The sequence below is a fragment of the Seriola lalandi genome, unplaced genomic scaffold, assembly GCF_002814215.2.
Source record: "Seriola lalandi dorsalis isolate HSWRI2012SDOR001 ecotype SW California unplaced genomic scaffold, Sedor1 jcf7180002054591, whole genome shotgun sequence".
NCBI lineage: Eukaryota > Metazoa > Chordata > Actinopteri > Carangiformes > Carangidae > Seriola > Seriola lalandi.
In genome coordinates, this window is record NW_019525144.1 from 720,515 (window position 1) to 740,060 (window position 19,546).

Below are 19,546 nucleotides of genomic sequence, written 5' to 3' on the forward strand. Positions count from 1 at the left end.
GTTTGCAAGGAGGTGGGAAATGAAATAAAATACTGGCTCATGTAGCTTTGAAAGCTTTCAATAGATTATTAAGTCGTTCAGTCTCCTCTCATTAGACGGCATGAAGTTTTGCCATCATGGGAACAACAGATAGAGTGTAAACAGCTGAAGGATTTGTGCGCGATCATGATGGGATCCTCAGTGAGATTCCCACTGTCAAACACCATTATGGTCAAATTTTTGCATCAGGACGTGGAAAAATGCAACACTGGCATTCACAAAAACAGACCCATGTGGAAATGATTTACTGTGTCTCCAAAATAAACCTCAAACACCGTGTCCAGCCCTGTTTATTCTTTATTTCTTTAAAATGTGACTGTAGATATGTGTACATATTTGCAACACTTTGGATGGCAAAATACTACTAATAAAAAAAAAAAAGAGATATACAGTATATACACTGACATTTATTTTTCAAGTGGTTTAATAACACTTACATCGGCCTGAGCTTCCACTGGAAATGTCATTTGTATAATACATGTAGGAACCTTTTTCTGACATTTACAAACTAATAAGTTGAGAATAAGACATTTAGTGTTTTCCTCTGTGCGCCGGCCTCTTTTAAATGGGAACATAAAAGGGTAGGAGTGAGCAGATATATAAAAACTTACATTATAGTGGCAGCCACCAGAAGCAGGGTGGAGTTTATTAACACACTAGACTCTTCAGATAAAGACAAACTGTCATATCTGAAATAGATAGGTGTTATTATTGGCTGTAGTCAAATACTACCATGCTATTAGGGGATTACTTGGCAGACAGTGCACATCTTGTAAAGCCTTTTATCACCTACCTCGGATGAGAGGAAGCTCAAGTGATTATGGGTCTTCTCATTTCTACAAAGGAGTTTCATAGAAGGACATTAAAAGAGCATTTTTATATTGACAAAGTCTTTTCTTTCCTGCCAGGCCTCAGCTCATCTCTGCCTCTGTCTTATCTCCCCTCAGGCTCTGCAGTCTCTCAGTGAACACCATGTGGATTGAGGAAGTCTTGATCCAAGTATTACAATGGCTGCCTTATACTGCTGGAGGTGGGATGAAGATAGATACCATAATTGCTTCCTTTGCTCTTTCACTGACCACTCCCTCATTTGTTGACAGTGCAGATTCTCTCGGTGTGAGCGGCCCAACCTGGAAATATATCAGGATCTGGAATTACACTGACAGATTCCCACTCGGGTCATCTGTGTGAGGTACAGTAGCTTAATATGAGGCCAGAGTCAAATTACCCTGTTCGTACGGCTCACTGCTGATAGCAGGGAAGGTACAGTATGTGCAGCTCCTGTGATTAAGTAAAACAGGAAGAGGGGTGTATTTTCCTGTGGTTTGGAGCTGCATTGAAGGCTCCCCTCTCCTACAGTCGTTCAGAGTATCATCAATGGATCCAACAATCTGTAGACACGATGCTGTTAGACTCAAGGTCCTCTCTAAAAAAAACCCTGAAGGTTGTTTAAAAACACTTACCGCTGTTCTGAAGCTATTTCCATAATTCTCAAAGATGAAAAAATATCATTAGGTTCTGACTGCATTTCCTAATCCAAGTACCCCAAGAACATCCTGTATCTCTTTGGTCTTTTTGTAAAACCCATCAAATTATTAACAAGTAATTTTGTTTAAAAATATAAAATACTAGAACGAAACTTCATAATGTAGGCTATTAATACTCAGTTCATGTTATACAAATTGAGTAAGAGAGAGTAACAGTGATGGTTGAAGAAGTCAGATCCTTTACTTAAGTAGGAAGTACCACCCTACTCACACAGTACTCTGTTACAGGTAAAAATCCTGCATTCAAGATCTTATTTAAGTACAAGTACATAAGAAATCAGCAAAATGTACTTCAAAACGTTATTAAACACAGTAAACGTCCCCTGTATCTGAGATATGATATGTGATATTATCAGATTCTTAATATTGACACATCAATGTGTAAGCAGCATTTTACCTCATTTTTAAAATCAAAATTCATCTGCTGATTATTTTCTCAATTAAATGATTCATTGTTTGATTTGTAAAACTTCTGACACTACTGAGAAATGCCATCACAATTACCCAGAGCCTTAAGTGACACCTTCACATTGTTTACTTTGTCCTACCAACAACTGGACAAAAAATAAAATTAAATAAAAAATAAATAAATAAATGACAATCCCCATCTTTAAAAAGTTGAACAGCAAAATTGTAATTAGTATTTTTCATGAAAAATCACTTAGATGATTAACAAATTAATTTTTTTTTTTAACTTTGTCCTTGAGTAAAATGTACTGTACTGCTACTGATACTAGTAGAAAGCTACTTGAGTACATGTACTTACTTTCTGGGTAAAAGTGGCACAACAATGGGAAACAGTTAAAAAAATTTTTTATCATGCAGTATAGACTATATTATATATATTTTTTATTTGCATTATTTTGTATCTTTTTTCATCCTGATTGTTAAAACAGCCTTCGAGGGTTCTTTACTATGTTTTCGGAGGATTGGATGCTTCGCACTGAGACTTGAAAGTAATGGTACGACATGAGAGGCAGAGACCGGGGTTAAGTTTTATCTGTGGATCAGGCCCATTGAAAGCACATATCTCCTTTAGAGTGAATATGTTTTCTCACAAGTTCTGCGTTACATAACTTTGTGCTATGCTGACCGGGCCATTAGTGTAAGTCTCTGTTTTTATTATAGTACCGCTGAGATGAAAATCATTCAAGAGCTACATTATTGTCAGAGGGTGTGGGAATAGACCAGGGGAAGTATTTTCTCCGGGCAGTAAGTCTGAATAGAAGTCAAGATTGAAACCATTATATCTGACCCCTGATGGTTTGTCATATCCTAACAGTGAACAGTGAGTGGGTGCTGAGCAGTGCTAGTTTCCCTTGTACACCACTTCTGAGTCAGTGGGGTTTTCTATTCCCATCACAACATGTGGGCCTCTGCAGAGAGAACAGTCTAACATCCATTGTGCAGTCCATTGGAAAGATATTACACAGAAGTAGCTGCTGCTGAAATCTTTCAGGAATAGACACTGACAATGATCTCATTTCTAACTTTGAATGTTGTGGTTGATATATTTTTAAAGTTATACTCTGTCCTGGGAGGTTCTTTATCTACACAGATATCATCTTAAACCAAACCAACAAACTCAAGCTTTCTTTCTCTTTAAAGTTCACCCAAAGAACAAAACAGAGGCCATATGCAGCAATGCTGTGCTGATGTTGTAACACAGACAGCACACATCTCCCCCTTTTCAGATTAAATCGAGCTCTTGTTGCATCTGGACACTCGGGCTTAATTCTTGAAGCAGCTGACTGCAAACCTGCAGCGACACATTAATCGAGAATCTCCACCAAAGTCACACAGACTCTCCTCCTCTCCAATACATCGTGACTCAGACCTGCAAGACTGTCCCTTCACCTTTCATTCCTCCACCTCATATATGCAATGTTAGTCTGATAACAGCCACTTTTAGCCAATTTCTTTCTCTCAACCTGCAGTTCAGGAGCCCCACAAGGGGTCATAAGATAAATTTGAGGTGTTGCAAGACATTTAACAAGAGAGCAGGACATTTTTTTTTCTACGCAAATGTTTTCTTTTTCACTTGCCTTTTTTTTTTTTTTTTTTTTTTTTATCTTGTAAATTGCTCAATATTTTTACTTCTTCAGCACCCTAAACTTATCCAATCTCTGGCTTGTAAGTGACAACTGGAGACTGTCTACTACATCGGCTGATTCTTTCATTAAAATACAGTACTGTAAGTGTGTTTGTTTCTAGAGATTTATAGCTGTCAGATGTTGGAATACTGGTACAGATCCTAGACCAGACTTGGTAGCTTGTGAAACTACTATAATGTTTTTGATTTAAAAAACTATCTGACTTAACTTCAGACAACTGTCAAACCTGCAAGAGAGTAAACAAATCATGGTCTTTCAAATACAAAGACACGATTACTTTGATTTAGTTTTTGGAAAGTGTCAGTGTGCTATCAGCTTTAAACATTGTGAAGCATCCAAAACCTCATGTCAAGTCATGATATAAATTAGTCATGTTATAAATCAGTAGGATCTTAAAATGATTTCGCCATGACCTCGACTGCTGCGAAGGCTGCAACTAACAATTCATGTTATAATCTGTCAGTTATTCTTTCCATTAATCATATAGTCTATAAAATGTGAAGTGAAAAATATTCATCCCAGTTTCTCTAAGTCCAACGTGACAGCTTCTTTTGCTTGAAAGATGACTTAAAACATTAAACGATTTTTCTATTATCAAAATAGCTGAATCTGATGATGGACTAATCAATTAATTGCTTCAGCTCTACATGTGGCTGTGCTTGTGTAGAGGTAAACTTACCAGGCTCTAAAACAGATGACTGCAAATGATAAAACATGCTTGAAACTGAAAGAATTACTCATGAAAAGTGAATTGAGTGTCATTATGATAATCAGAAGATTAACCAGAAGATTTACCCAAGTATTAGCGCTCTGATCATAACATCTCGTGTTGTTCAGCCTCACCATCTGCGCACTTGCAGCGTTTTAATTGGTCCCTGCTTGATGACTCTTAATTGATCGCCCTCATGTTCAGGTGACGCCTCTGTGCGCACGTGAGCAAAAAAGCATCAACAATCCGGCGATGTCGTGCAAACAGAAAAGTGAAACAACTTTGTTTTTATTAGTGGCAGTTTATCTTTACACATTTCGAGTTTGTCATTCGGTGAGTTTAGGACGGTGGGGGGATGGTTTCAGTGCTTCTCAAGGTGAAGCGTCAACAGCTACAAGGGAAAAGATTAAACAAGACGACGGCGTCCGGCAGGGAAACTGGCATTTGGTTGAAAAGGTTATCCTGAGCACAAATCTGCGCAAAGCCACCCAGGAGCTTCGGCCTGAATCTGCTGTCTTTCCCGAGGAGCCACTTCCGTATCTCATTGTGCCTAAACTTGATGAAACTGGCAGCAACTTTGCGGCCAACAGGTCGTCTTGGTCTGTTGGTAAAATCAGCACGGAACCAAGGTTCTCTGCTCCAGACTCAGAAGACGGATATCAAGCAGATTTTACAGGTTAGAGCTTCTTAAAGGGGAACTCCGCCTAGTCTAACCTCTTAGTCCTTTGACAGGTGTTGGGGAGCAGCTGCAATTTAATATTCTCAGGTGTTACAGGAGTGGATTGCTCTTTTCAGAGATGCAGGAGGAGATGCTTTCACGTGGGGCAGTAGAGGGTAAAACAACGTAATCATCCTTCTTTCTTTGTTTATATGCTATTTTATATCCTTTAGGTTTCCATGGAGTCCAGGGGAAGGTTTTGGGTCCCTCATTTGACTCCAGTCCACATTTCTCTGAGTGGCTGGCAATGAGACCTTTGGTGCAGTGTGATGAGAATGTCATGACCTTCACTGCCTCGGGACAAGGACTGTCGCACCTGTTAGTGGACAGAGGTGAGATTATTTAATACACTATTTACTTATGTGGCAGAGGTGTTTGGACAGCTGCTCTCTCAGTGTAGGCTAAAAACAGCTCTGGATGGAGTATGCAAAGGAAAGTACATTTTATTGCAGGGGAACCACTGCCAACAGCAAAACTTTTATACAAGTAATTAAAAGTTTATATGAAATCCTCATCCCTATAGTGCACTATTGACCTACTTTAAAAATCAAAGCTATGTTACGTTGATCAATTAATTGATTAATCATTTATGCTGTAAAATGTCAGAAAATGGTGAAAATCCATCACAGTTCCCCAGAGCACAAGATAAATTCGATGTTGTTAATTTTGTGTAACCAACTGTTCAAAACTCAGATATTGAAATGCAGTGATCTGAAACACAGACGATAAGCAAATTCTCACTCTTTTGAAGCAAGAACCAGTGAATATTTGGTATTTAAGCTTAATTAAGAAGGATTAAACCATGAATCTCTGTATTAAAATTGTTAGTTTATTTTCTGTAGATCGATTAATCGATTTATCATTCTTTTGTCTGAGCAGTAAAATCAGCTGTTCAACGTTTTCTCTTTCCAGAGGGAGCGTCTCCCATCTCTCTGTTCCAGTTGCCTCCGTACTGCGGGTATTCGGTGAGGACATCATGGAGTGACCTTGAGATGATAGTGCCTTATGATGCATGTTACATTACACAGGAGGTACCAGCAGCACCTGCGTTACATTTCCACCATTAGCAGTTCCCGTGTGCTGTGTTCATCACCACCCCGTTGTTTTTCTTTCTTTCAGAATGGCAGTTATGTGTTGCCCATGTTGTGGGGGGGCAGCCCACTGAAGCTCTCCTGCCCAGTGCAGATGTCCACACCTGCCCCTTCTTCCTCCTTATCTGCCCCTTCAGTCTTCTGTTCCCCCTACGGCATGGCAGTGCAGATGCATGGGCAGGAGCAAGACATAGCACTGCTGGGAGTCGTTGGTAAACTGGGCTTGGCTGTTGATAATTTGATGGCTGTTTTTGATCGTAACAATTTTAAATTTTTTGCTTTTAAATACTATTGAGTGCTAATGCTTTTGACTGTATACACAGTTCTATAAAGCCTAGAATAAGACAAACCACATGGATTACAATGTGAATATTTGGATTAGTTTTTATCAAAATGCAGTTTATATTTAGAAATCTGTGTTTATGTCTTTTTAAAAGTGAATTTAAAGTCTAGATTTAAATATGACCATGCCTGTAGCCCATAAATAGAGGACATACAGATCATGTCCTTTTTTTCCCCCCTTTTTTTTTTCTGCAATCATTGTTGTTTAGCAATCCTGCCCTCTACGGTTGACAATTTAGACATTTTCTTTTTTAGGCTTATTGCGATGTCTTTAGAACCAGTATATTTAGATCAGTGTATTTAAATGTGGCCACTTTTAGACCAACAACACATAAAAATAAATATTCTGTATGTCATTCCTGACAGCATGGAGAGAGCTTTGAAACTGGGTTCATACTTTTCTAATACATTTTTCGGACATTTACTGGGAAGAAATACAGTACGTAATCTGATACTCAGCGTAGGCAAAACAAAGACTTTTGGCGAGAGATTAGTTGGTTGTCTTGAGTTTAATTAAACTTATTCAAATAACTTGATATAGAAAGAAATATTTAAATAGTTATATTTGATTTTATTTGGTTAGTAGTTGTATAAGTTTTACAGAAAGATTTAACTGAACTTTGAACTCTTTGCTCCCTGTAATTACAGCCATTATACATCTCTTTCCACATAATGCAGTGTAAAAATCCCAACATAAAAAAGGGTGTAATCTGCTTTACAGTGAACGGAGGCTGGGGTCCATTTGTATCTGAAGAGTGCGCCCACCGTGTCCACTCCCGACCCAGTGAGCTTACCTTCTTCATCTCCTACAAAGCTGCTTGTATCACTAGTGGAGTAAGTTGTCTAACTTCATTGTGTTATTATTGCAGGTTGCTGGCTTGTACCAATAATATTTTTTATTCATTTTTTTTTTTTTCTCAGGAGGGATTACATCTCCAACTTCTATTAGATGATCACGAATACATCCTCTCCTGTCCAGTCAATCCTCAGTTTCCGTCCCTCCCAGATCCTGTTAGCCCTGCACCCACCGCTCCTCCCCCTCCCCCTCCTCAGCCTCCAACCAAGGAGCTGACTGCTCAACTTCCAGACTACCCCTACTACCCATACCCTGGGCTCCAGTATCCCCAGCTTCCCCAGCTCTACCCCCCTGGCCCACAACCTGTCCATCCGCCGAAGCCCACTAAAGGCAGTCCTCCTGGGCCCCAGCCCCAGCAGCAGCAGCAGCAGCAGTCCCTCTACCCCATGGGACCTGGCAAGTTGCCCTACTCTCTTGGAGAGCACCCAAAATACCTTTCCCCTCCCTACCAGTCTCCTGTTGTGGTACAAGCTACATCTGCCCCAAATCTTAGCCCTCTCAGCCTTTCTCAATATCAGTCTGGTCTGTATTACCCCCACATGCCGCTCTACTACCCTGCAGTGACACCACCTCCGACCCCTGCAGCTAAAACAACTAATACTACTACTGTTCCTCCAGCCACTGACCCACCTAGACCTCCAGCAAATCCGTATGACCTTCAGTATTACTTTCAGATGCCGTACTATCCTGCACCCTCTGCAGCACCAATGACCCAAGCATCTCCTCCCAGCCCGCCTCATCCTCTTCCTCCCCCCGCTCCACCAAAACAACCTGAGGATCCACAGTACAAAGTTGGTCCATTTTATCCACACAGTCTTTACAGCTCTTACTATCCTTATGGACCAATTAATTACCCAAAACTTGGTCTTGAGTTTCCTTTTTACCCCCAAATACCCGCTTACTTCCATCATCCCACACCTCTGCCGCCTGGCAAAGAGATGTCTCAAGCCATTCCTCAGGAACCTCAGAAACCAGCTGCTCCACAAGCCAACTGCCCGCCTTACACTAACACCCTTTGTAGCTACTACTCTTACCCCTATTATCCATATTATCATCCTTTTTACCAACCACACTACCATCCACATTACCCTCCTGTGCCACAGTATCCAGAGATTCAACCACCAATGGCCACAAAAAAGCCTGTCACCACCACCACTACTACTCTGACTCCCACAACCGCAAGTACGACTGTGTCCGCACCAACTGAACCCACTCCACAGATGCTGCATCTCAAGTGTCTGATGGGGAGGATGGTTGTCTTCCTGCCTTTTGCTCACCCAGACTCCATCCAGGTCAGAGGTCAGTGTTTGTGTAAACATAAGAGCTCCTTTTTCCAAAAAAGAGCCAGATGTGGGAGATTTTATCTGTTGTTGCCCGTGATTTATCTTCAACAGAACATCTCTTCGAGATCCCATGTCAACAGTTTTTATTCTTCAACAGTCTCTTAGATGCTACATAGGAACAAATGGCAAGAATGAATGTAGCATCCATACACATAATTAATACATTTGTATTTTATTTCATACATTTAAATATGTAGGGCTGCAATGAATGACTAATTTCAATAATGATTTGTCTGCAGATTAGTTTCTTTATGAATAGTTTTGTGTATAAGATTGAAAAGAAATAGTGAATTCTTTATTTTATTATCATTCATGACAAAGAAAAGCAGTAAATCCTGACATTTGAGCAGCTAGAACCAGTGAACATTTTGCACATTTACTTGAAAAATTGACAAACAATAATTCAATATTTAATTTAATTTATTTTACCAAACTCAATAGTCTAACCTAAAAGCTAATGAACTATAGGATAACTATATTGATTTGAGTTTGAATCAAGCACCTCATCAAGTAAAAGTGCATAATATACTCGGCGTTCCTAGATCGAGTGAGTATATAAACTTTAGCACGAATATCGAAGATCTGACAATCATTGTTTCTCACATCAGACCAAATGAAGGCATGGCTGTTCCTCTCCAGTGTGTCCCCACTGTGCGGGTACATGCTGCAGATGGCTGAGGGCTCTGGGGTAATCCTTCACTCTCCTCTGCCTGCCTGCCACAGCCAGTCACGGGTAAGATCCTCCATAATGCTTCGTCACTGCCTCTGAATGCATCACCCTTATGTAACTGCTTGACTTTCACCCATGTCCGTTTTTTTCAAAGAAATGAGGTTTAGTGATGTCATGACAGGATGAACTTGTTGGAAAAATCATTTCATTTATATTGTAGACACATTAGATAAGTTTCTATGCTTTATTTTATTTTATTTTTTTAATTTTGGATTCCTGGTAGTTGTATCTTGTCCTGGGGTCTGTATGAAATATACACAATACAAATCAACTCTTACTACACAATAATGGTGACAGTGCAACAGCTACATACATTTAGACATGAACTGAGCTGTCTCAGTGTCTTTTGTCTCTTCATGTCATCCCAGACTGACTCCCTCTTGTCACTGGAGATGGGTCTTTATGACTCTGGCTGTGTGTTTGGGTTCGTTGTCATGCTGCTGAATGAATTCAGGAACGCTCAGACGCCTCCCTGATGGTATTACATGAAGAATCTAAACATCTGTCGTGTCTGAAACCTTTGCACAGTACTGTATATAAATGGATGGAGAAAACATTAAAGAAATGTCATCAAACACAATGACACCACAAAGTACAAAATTATCTTGGATTGCTGACACTGGTGGGTTTTGTACCACTTAGGTTGTCACTGCAGCGATTTATCACACCAGTCCTGTATATATATGTGGAACACAGATGTATCGTTTTTCCCAGTCAGCAGTTCATATTTACGATTAATCCCATATGGACTTGTATGCAGCATTTGCTCTGCATGCATCTGTACAGGGTGGAGTTTTTTTATGTACCATGCAGTCCAACTGGTAAGTTTTTTTTAATTTTTTTTCACGAATTGAGCTCAACTTGCAGACTCTATTTTTAAATACAGGAGCTGGAAACCATGCGTGGTTGTTCATACTGACTTTATTGATCTCTCTCTCTCTTTAGACTCCCACAACCATTTCCTTACCTCTCAGGTTTTGGGATCTGTCCATGGCACGGTATAGGACTCTGGAACTGCAATGCCCTTATGAAAGTATCCTTGTAACCCCTCCACCAGTTACCCCACCTGTCTCCCCTACCCCGCCCAGCACCACCCTCTCTCCTGTGCTGAAGCCGAGAGTCATCTGCTCCTCCCATCAGATGACTGTGGAGCTCCCCTCTGGTTCCACCTCTGGAATTCTTCTTAAAGGTGTGTGTGTGTGTGTGTGTGTGTGTGTGTGTGTGTGTGTGTGTGTGTGTGTGTGTGTGTGTGTGGTATATGTTCCAGGTGCATATGGTTGCCATCAGTGCTGCATGAGTTGAATTTTAACTGACTTCAGGGAAGCTGCTCTGGTGTACAGTCGAATGGGGGTGGGGGTTGGTTTTTGTTTTTTTGTGTTTTGTTTTGACTGGGCAGCACTTAAACTCTTTTCCTCACCATGCTGAGAGCTGTAATTGTGCCATTTAAAGTCCCCACAAAAATTGTATGTTTCCACATGTACTTTTTCAGACATCAAAGGGAACTGGATGAACCTCCAGGATGCCCCAAAGCACTGTGGGTATTCTGCAAGCAAAGGCAAAAATGGCAAAATCCATTTGAGTCTCCAGTTACACTCACGTTGCCACATGAGCGTGCAGGCAAGTATTGACTCTGATTTCACACTGAGCACAAGACCTTTTGTATAATTGACCATTTGCTTTACCTATTAACTCTCGTATAAACATTTTTCTCTAAAAGGGTAAAATGTACATCATCACTGTTGTCTACATGACAGTAGATGGGAGAAGGGAGGCTCAGTTTTCTTGTCCGATTGGCATCCCAGGGCCCGGAAAAGGTAGATAGATTTTATGTTTACACCTCTGAAAGGCTATTCAATTTGCCAAAGGGTGTTTTCCCCAGGCCATTCAGAGTTATTTTAACTTTGCGGCTGACATTTGTCGTGCTGTCCCACAGAGTGCAACCTTCCCAGCGAACAGCGTCTCCCCTGCGGACCCGCGTCTGTATCCCAGCCACAGTGCCTCTCCATGGGCTGCTGCTTCAGCAAGCACCCCCCTGCCTGCTACTACCCCATGGATGGTGAGCTGCAGTTTGTGTCCCCACTGGCATTTTCACGCCACTTAGCTAAGTACAGTTGAGCTGTTTTGGATACGGAAATGTAAGCACTACAGCTGCTAGATGCGTGAAGAGGCATATTCAGGGCCAACACAGCATGATTCAAGCTGGCAGTGACACAGAATGAGAAAAGGGTATAAGATACCTTGGGTCTCATTATCAATTGCCTCCTGAGATTTCTGACCTTTTGTTCATCTGACCTTTACATAACTGTGCATGTGTATCTATATATTTGTGTGTATGTGTTTCCTCCTCCAGAGTGCACTATTGACCGCCACTTTGTCTTCTCCGTGCCTGCCTCCCTCACCGAGCCCCCTCTTTCCCCTGCCCTGCTCGTCGCTGCCAGCAACTCCACCTGCAGACCTCAGAGAGTGACTTCTGACTATGCTTTGTTCAAGATCCCAATGGATGGCTGCGGGGCACGCAGAGTGGTGAGCTTTAACGATTAAACACTTTTCCCAGAATATTGCCAAGTTGAGGAAGACGTGCCTAAATAGGAAATGTGTGCCCAAAAGGGCTTGGGGTCAGGGCAGAGGCAGGGAAGTCAGAAAATATTGAGAGACGGAGTAACACAGTGTTCGTTTTGGTCTTTTCATGGGATTTATTAATCATTGTAAAAATAAAGAATAACTCCAACTGTTATCCTTTTAAATGGCCTGTATTTAATTAGTCCGTATACTAACTTGTGTGTCTGATTCTGTCCTGACAGAGGGTGGGGAAAGTGGTGATCTACATGGTGGAGATCATTAACAAGGTTCAGGCAATCAGCCTCAACTATGGCACCATCACAAGAGATTCTCCAGTCAGGTCAGAGCTTGTTGCTTTTGATCATCACAGCATCCATGTTTTTCCCCTGAAGTGCAGAGAGGATACAGGTTTCATTTTGACCAAAAACTAAACCAGTTAATGTCAGTTACACTCATTTCATGTAAATATTTTAAGGAAGGTTAGTGAGATAAACTTGCAATGATGCAACTGATTTTTCTTTTTTTTTTTTATTTCTTTTTTTGGCTTGACGTTTTTGTTGTAATCAATTACACATTTGGTATTTTTTTTCTTATTTTACTTGCCTACATGACATTGACTATTTTTGGGGAAAAATATACTTTATACAGTAGATGTCCAGTGGTCTAAGAATCTAAGTGATGCCAATTTTCATGGTTCGATTCCAGCGTGGGATCGTTGTCGCCATTCCCCTTCTCTCTCCCTGCATTTCCTGTCAGTTTTTATGTTCAGCCATAATTTACGCTTTATATTTCCATTACCATGTTTCCTGTCTCATTCTCAGGTTGTTGGTGGAGTGCCGGTTTCAGCCGGGCACTGTCCTGACTGTGAGCTACCTGGTGAAAACGCCCACCCTTGGCCCTGAGGTTCATACCCAGGGAATGTTTGGAGTCCAGCTCAGAATTGCCAAAGGTGAATGGTCTTCATTTCAGCACTGACAGCTGCTTTGCGTAACTTAAGAAATATAATTTTGTCCGAGAACACAAGGTTAGTCCAGTCGAGATGATTGAATAACAAATCGTAAATTTCAGCACCATATGAAAGCTTCAAAACCTATCCTGATCATCTGTAGAGAACGTCCACCTCGTTTTGAGTGGGTGAAAGTTATTATTATGATCTCCGGTTATTCCAACACACCTCCTTTTGTCCCAGATTCTCAGTACAACAGCTATCACCCTCAGTATCACCAGCCCCTGCAGATGCTGCTGGGGAAACCCCTCTACCTGGAAGTGCGGCTGCTTAACGCCCCAGATCCCAGTTTGGTGCTGCTGGTGCACTTCTGTGTGGCCTACCCCCGCTCAGGAAAATCTGTGTGGGTGCTGCTTTACAACGGGTATGTTGAAACATCTCCTGTGTGAAGAGAACATCAACGAAAAAATATTGAGCTCAACATAGTTACTGCAGAAACACCAGAAATTAAGATTCACTGCACACAAATATCACATTTTAAGAAAGTTTTTCCCTGAATGGAGACAAAAGGTAAAGTGAACAGATGTATGTTTTTGAAACTATTGTCCTCTTATCTGATTGGTTCGTTACTCCAATCCTGCTCCCTAGATGTCCCAACCCCTTGGACCCAGCCCCGCAGCAGGCTGTGGTGTCTGATCCACGACCACCCTTTCCTCAGGGTCAGACCCGCCGCTTCACCATCAGCACCTTCCAGTTCCTTCCTGATGGTGAGTTCAAGGACCCAGAAGAAGAGGTAAGGATGAGCAGAGACCCTTGGGTTCTATAAATAACAGTGGTCGGGATATTCTTGACATCTAACTGTGTTTTGACGGGACATGGCGTGTAAAATCATTACATGACAATATTTGAAGGAATAGTTTGTTAGTTTGAGAACTGCACATATTTGCTTTCTTGCCAAATGTTAGATGAGAAGATTGGTACCACTCTTGTGTTCGTAGGATAAATATGACGCTATAGCCAGGAGATCGTTAGCTTAGCTTAGCATAAACCCTGGAAACTGGGGGAAACAGCTAGCCTGGCTCTGTCCATATGTAACACATCTGCCAACCAGCTCCTCTAAAGATCAATGATTAATTGTATCTTCATTCAATCTATGGAAACCCAAAGTGTGAAGTTGTGTTTATAAAGTGCTGGTAGGGGGGTGTTTGTTTCTTTTCGACAAAGCCGGGTAAACTGTTTTCCTCTCTTTCTTCTTTATTCTAAGCTAAGCTTTTTGGCTACTGGGTGTTCCTCCATATTTTACAGATGGAGAAGAGAGAGGTATCAATCTTCTTCTCTGACTCTCTGCAAGAAATTAAATTCTGTTATTTCTCCAAGTGTCAAACAGTAAAACATGCAGCTGTCTGCCCAGGGTGCTTATGAATTTGCCCTTGTGATAATTAATAAATTCTTATCTGAGGGTGGCAGTTAGACCCCCAGTTTATTTTAGCCAAAAGTAAATATAAATTTGTTAAAGTATAAGGCTTTCCCTTAGTGCAGATTCATTTTATTGCTTTAGTCATCAAAAGCATGTAGTGGAAAATGAAACCATTTACAACTGTATCTCTAAATCTCAAGTCAGCATTCATTACAAGGAGATGTGGAGAGGCCATTTTGTAAACTGCACATTCTGGCCAAATCTCAATTACCAGCAGCTGTTTGTCACAGTACATTGTGCACACTCTGGAAACTGGACGCTACATCTAATCCTCTGCTCTCGGCTCTCAGATCTACTTCATGTGCTCAACTGAAATCTGCTCACCACGTGACGGACCTTGTGTCGAAGGATGCTTTGGCCAATGACGGTGAGGAAAATTAGCTCTCTGTCCTCGAGTCACCCACCACACCCCTCATGAACTCTGGAAGATCACATGAAAATACTCATGAATGAGCCCCATTACACTGAAAACGGCCTGAGAGCGAGTACTGGCTGCTGGGTCCATATGACAGCAGGACAATGATTTAGTAATGAGGAGGGATTTGAATTATTTATTAAGACCGATCCATTTCCTGTTTTTCCAGTTATGACTCGGATAATGCTTGAAGTTGGTTGACACGAAGGTGATGGTTATGATGATGATCTGGTAAGCAATGCTAGAATTGTGTTGAGCTCCTGTTTAAAATACACCAGTGTTATATTTCCGTACTGACCATATCTTGACTGGCCTCCTCTTTTTCAGACCTCAGACATCACTCATTTAAACTGGGAATAAAAGCTCTTAAAGGACACTGAGGGTGTGTGTATATTTTTGTTTCTAAGCTCTCAGCCACTTGGTTTTACAGCAGGAAGTGGCACTCCATCAACAAAAGGGAGGCAGCTTTGTTTACGTGAACACTTGGCCCTTGTGTACTGAGTCTGACTGAGACTCAGACTGGCCTTCTTTGTTGCTCTTCATGTGGAACATACAGTAGGTTTACAGCAGTAGAAGCAGACGATTGAGGAAGGGAAACAAGATCTAACGCATCAGTAATAGTGACTGCGTCTGAAAGGGAACTTCAGAATATTTCCACTGAAGCTTCATCGTACAAATGTGGCCAGATTAACCTGCTTGGGGGCATTAGGCCAAAAATTAACCCAATCAACCCCCCACTGTGCACAATGTGTACTATACTGCTTTGCTGGGATATTACATAGCCCAAGGTTTATTGTGTTATAATTGGATTAAACAAATTAAAATTCTGCACCATGTCAGCACAATACCATTTAATGGCTTGTATTACATCAGCTAATATTTTTGTGATGCATATTATGATTTTACACAGATAACATTACAATTAATGGAAAAAAAAGAATTAGCAAACCACTCCGCCAAAGTGCCTCACAGACTTTACAGATTAAAAGTAAACGTCTCAAACACAACTATAGGAACTCGCCTGTATGTATGTATGATGTCTTGTTGTCATAATGTCAGGCAACCCAGTGCAGATTAGGAAGCTGCTGCTTCAAGTCAAAACAATTGTCTGGCACTTAATCCTCCATAAGATGGCAAATTGTTGTTTATATAATTGTGTGTTATTTGTAGGAACTAAACCAAAGAATACAATGTTAATCAGTCAGCTGTAGAGGTAGGAATATATTGTTGCCTTTTAGAAAGAGCCAAGGCTAACTGTTTCCCCCTTTTCCAGTCTTTATGCTAAGCTAAGCTAACTGTCCTGGCTTCTTTGTTTTTAACAGTTAAGAGTGGTATTGATCATCTTAATTTTACTCTTGTCAGGGAAACCATATCTCTCAAAATGGTGACCTAGGTAACTATGAAAGTAATTATGAAAGTAGAAATGTATACACTGCCATTGTAGAGTTGGAGGGATAACACACAACAGATTTTTAAATTGAGGAAAAGTGAAATAACCTGCATCAAAAGTAAGAGACATTGTGTCATACATTGTAAGATTAAAGATGGGGGGGGGGGCTTAAAAATCAAGATTAGGATTTTCAAATCATCTTTTGCTTGTATTGTAATTTGCTACAGCAAATTGCCTTTGAAGTATGTGCACCTCCTGGTAGCCTTTGACCACTTGGTGTCATCCAAGCAATAAAAATGCCAGAGGAACATAAGGTACTCCATGCTGCATGACTCACAGCTGGGCTTGTGTGAAGACCTTGGCCTGCGTGTTGGTTGTGTAATGAGTTGGGAATGAAATCTTCCACAGCTAAACTTGATGATAAGCCCACCCCTTTGAATACTCTGCCATGTTAACGTGGCCTTAAACAGCGCAGAAATAAGGTAAAACTCAAGAGTCGTGCACCAGTACAAATGTAAAGAACAGAAGAAACACTTGATTTAGAGGTTTCGGGATGAACAGTATCAGCATGTTAGTTTCTGTGGGCAATAAGACCCCCCCCCTTCACCTCAATACACATACATACACACACACTCTCACACACCTCCCCTAAGTGAAATGTATGGAAGCACTGCGGCACACTGCGTGTATTTGCAGGCTGCATGGCTGCCTGGCTCTGCGTTCAAAGGGAGAGCGGAAGATAGGAGGAGGGGAATGACTACACCGAGAGAGTAGGAGGAGGGAGGGAGGACAATTTCCTTTCTGTAACACACACGCTACAAGAACACACCGGGAAAACGGAGCGAGGAAAGAAAATAATAGGCGAGAAAGAGAGAGAGAGAGGGTGAAGGAAACACCGCAACCCCTCCGTCCGTCCGTCCATCCGTCCGTCCGTTGGTTGTTTTTTTTTTTTTTTTTTTTTTGGGGAGGGGGGAGAGAGAAATCGTCTTTTCTTTTAACGCAGACTTGCGGACTAACATGGGGGGAAGAGAGCGCTCCTGACGAGGATTGACTTTCAGTGAACCTCTGCTCTGTGGCACAAGTCTGAGGCTAATAAGACAAGAGAGGAAAAAAGGGCGACAGGGAAGACATGTTGAGGGGTTTTTCGTCTTGAGGTTGCGGTAGGATGTTCATGTTATGCTCTTACAAACAGGCGGCTCGTAGAGAAATAGAAAGAGGGCAAATGGAAATTGGGCGGTAGGCTATGCTCAGGAGCCATTGTTTTGATCGGTGTTTATTTAATTGGTTTGTTATGATCTGAAATAGCGAAGGCCTCTCAGGCAGCCCCGCAGTAAATAAATACACGGTCAGCAAACGGGGGCTACATCGCAGGAAATTAACCCGACAAGCCTGCTTATATTTTAGGGGGCATTTAAAAAAAAAAAAATTGGACCGCTGTGTTTTGCAGTAAGTTAAACGCGTTGTTTATGGGCTATTTGTCTTTGAAACCAAACGCGGTGTTGCTCAGCAAGAGCCAAAACATTTCCAGATACATCAACTCTTAAGGGGGTCATACAAAGGCCCAGCAGAAAACACAGTGGAGGCTACTTGGCAGCTTTAAAAGGCTGCTTTAAGTGCACAGTACAGAGGCTGGGTTTAAGCACAAAGGTGCACAAGATTAGTCGGGTTTATCCCCAGTTTAGCTCGAGCGAGGGGACAAAAGAAGATTTTTAAATGTTAATGTCGACCGACGTTGCATCAATCATGCTGCCAGTGTCCCGGGGTCTCATGGACCGGGATAGAGAGCTGGACACCATGGCCGGGGTGCACACCAACCCGGGCGGCGCTCCTGCAGCTGTCCGGGGCATGAAGCGAGGAGACCCGGAGCCTGACGGACAGACGGCGGCGGCTCTGGTGGACTCGGCCGGGGCGGAGTGCAAGCGTCCCCGGATCGACGGCTCAGGAGGAATCGGCGAGGTTGGTCAGGTGAGGAGAGGAGTCTTTATGTACAAATCCAGCAATGCAGGCGCGACAAGCAAAAAATGTGGTGCTAGGATCTCTTAATGCACGATAGGGTTACCTTTTTATCCCATAAACAGATGTAAAGAAACCCTCTTTTAGTTACTACAGTGTGCTTGCATATGTAACCTGTTTACTCGTGGTGGTTGCAGTTAGTTGTATGCAGATAGTTGCAGCTACAGCTGCAGCAAAGGGGCCACCAATGGGCCCAGTCCATTCCCAACACTGCAGGAAATACCACCACATTTCACAGCTGGAGATGACTCTACATGCTCTTAATTCAGTTGTAAGAGGGCATTGCAATAGTCCACATTGAATGCAGTTCATACTGTTCATTGGGCAGTTACACTGCAGCTGCCATACTGCACCCCAGATATTTACTAAGGGTTTAAGAAGCAATTGCAACGCAGTATAATTTGTATAAACTCAATCCACAGTTGTTTACTGGCTTGTAATGTCTGGGCTCAGACGTCCTGTTGCTTCAAAACTCTTCAGTGAGCATCATCTGTTTTATGAATATCAGTAAAGCCCAGGCAAAGTCCCAGCTGAGGGTGGGGAATGTAAACAAACCTGACCTTTTATTATGCAAAAAAAAAAAAAAACATCTGCCATGTGGCATAATGGTGTGGACAACATTTGGTTTAGAATGGAAATTGATGTCAGTGTTTGCTTGTGTGATCTTTTGTTTGTGAGGGGGGTAAACAAATACATCCAGTTTTAGTGGGGTGCAATCAGCCCAGGCCTTATCAATCTAACTACCTTGATTCTCAGGCCCCTGCTTTTATCAACATTTGTACTACAGTGTTTGGAATAGCCTCTCATTCTGCATTTAACCTCTCTTAACCTATTTCTCAATGTTCTGTTTTTGCCACCCCTTGTGATCCAAACATGGTCAAATATTTCTTAATAAAGCATCATGGGAGGACAGGAGGATGCTCAGGACATCATTATGGTATATTATGGCGGGTGAAGCACTCCTTTCTAGAATAGAAAGCTCTTTCTCCGCCATGAAAGCACCAGTAATGGAGGTGAAGTGGTCTGTTTGCTCCTGTTTGGAAAACTAAATGGCTGGCTTTACATCGTCATGCTGTCTGTGAGTGCTGACAGACAGGCTTAAGAACGTAATGCACTTAAACACAGATGTGAGTGGAAGAGTGTGTGTTTGTGTGGGAGAGAGAGGCGCAGATCAATACTTCAGCACCTAAAATGTATTGAACGTGAGCTGGCTGGACAGTCCGGAAATGAGAATGGGAGAGATACCCCCTCCCTCCC

The 19,546-nt window shown here is 41.8% G+C and overlaps 2 protein-coding genes across 5 annotated transcripts in view; both read left to right on the forward strand.

The window, feature by feature from the left end:
• The first annotated feature begins 4,614 nt into the window (after positions 1-4,614).
• On the forward strand, positions 4,615-15,262 carry LOC111664527 (uncharacterized). Its single transcript, XM_087177376.1, has 19 exons — positions 4,615-5,085; positions 5,301-5,459; positions 6,040-6,158; positions 6,247-6,430; positions 7,282-7,394; positions 7,482-8,715; positions 9,368-9,492; positions 10,435-10,678; positions 10,979-11,106; positions 11,207-11,303; positions 11,423-11,545; positions 11,840-12,012; positions 12,291-12,388; positions 12,870-12,997; positions 13,238-13,418; positions 13,643-13,787; positions 14,762-14,838; positions 15,056-15,117; positions 15,214-15,262. The coding sequence occupies exons 1-17, from the start codon at positions 4,662-4,664 to the stop codon at positions 14,834-14,836; spliced, it is 3,750 nt and encodes a 1,249-aa protein (XP_087033502.1). The 5' UTR covers positions 4,615-4,661; the 3' UTR covers positions 14,837-14,838; positions 15,056-15,117; positions 15,214-15,262.
• A 1,803-nt stretch (positions 15,263-17,065) lies between these two features.
• The window catches only part of rbfox2 (RNA binding fox-1 homolog 2), a 31,563-nt gene continuing 29,082 nt past the window's right edge, over positions 17,066-19,546 (forward strand). For 2 of the 4 annotated variants that reach the window (XM_023419177.2, XM_023419181.2), the window contains exon 1: positions 17,068-18,241. In XM_023419177.2, the coding sequence (XP_023274945.1) occupies positions 17,990-18,241 (252 nt within the window). In that variant the 5' untranslated portion in view covers positions 17,068-17,989. Of the gene's footprint in view, positions 18,242-19,546 lie in introns of all 4 variants that reach the window. The other 2 variants (XM_023419179.2, XM_023419180.2) reach the window with 2 other exon arrangements.

Coding starts and splice junctions, on each gene's coding strand:
- LOC111664527 (XM_087177376.1), top strand. CDS start 4,662: ATGTCGTGCAAACAGAAAAGTGAAACAACTTTGTTTTTATTAGTGGCA. Junction 5,086..5,300: donor ATATCAAGCAGATTTTACAG/GTTAGAGCTTCT, acceptor TATATCCTTTAG/GTTTCCATGGAGTCCAGGGG. Junction 12,998..13,237: donor CCAGCTCAGAATTGCCAAAG/GTGAATGGTCTT, acceptor CTTTTGTCCCAG/ATTCTCAGTACAACAGCTAT.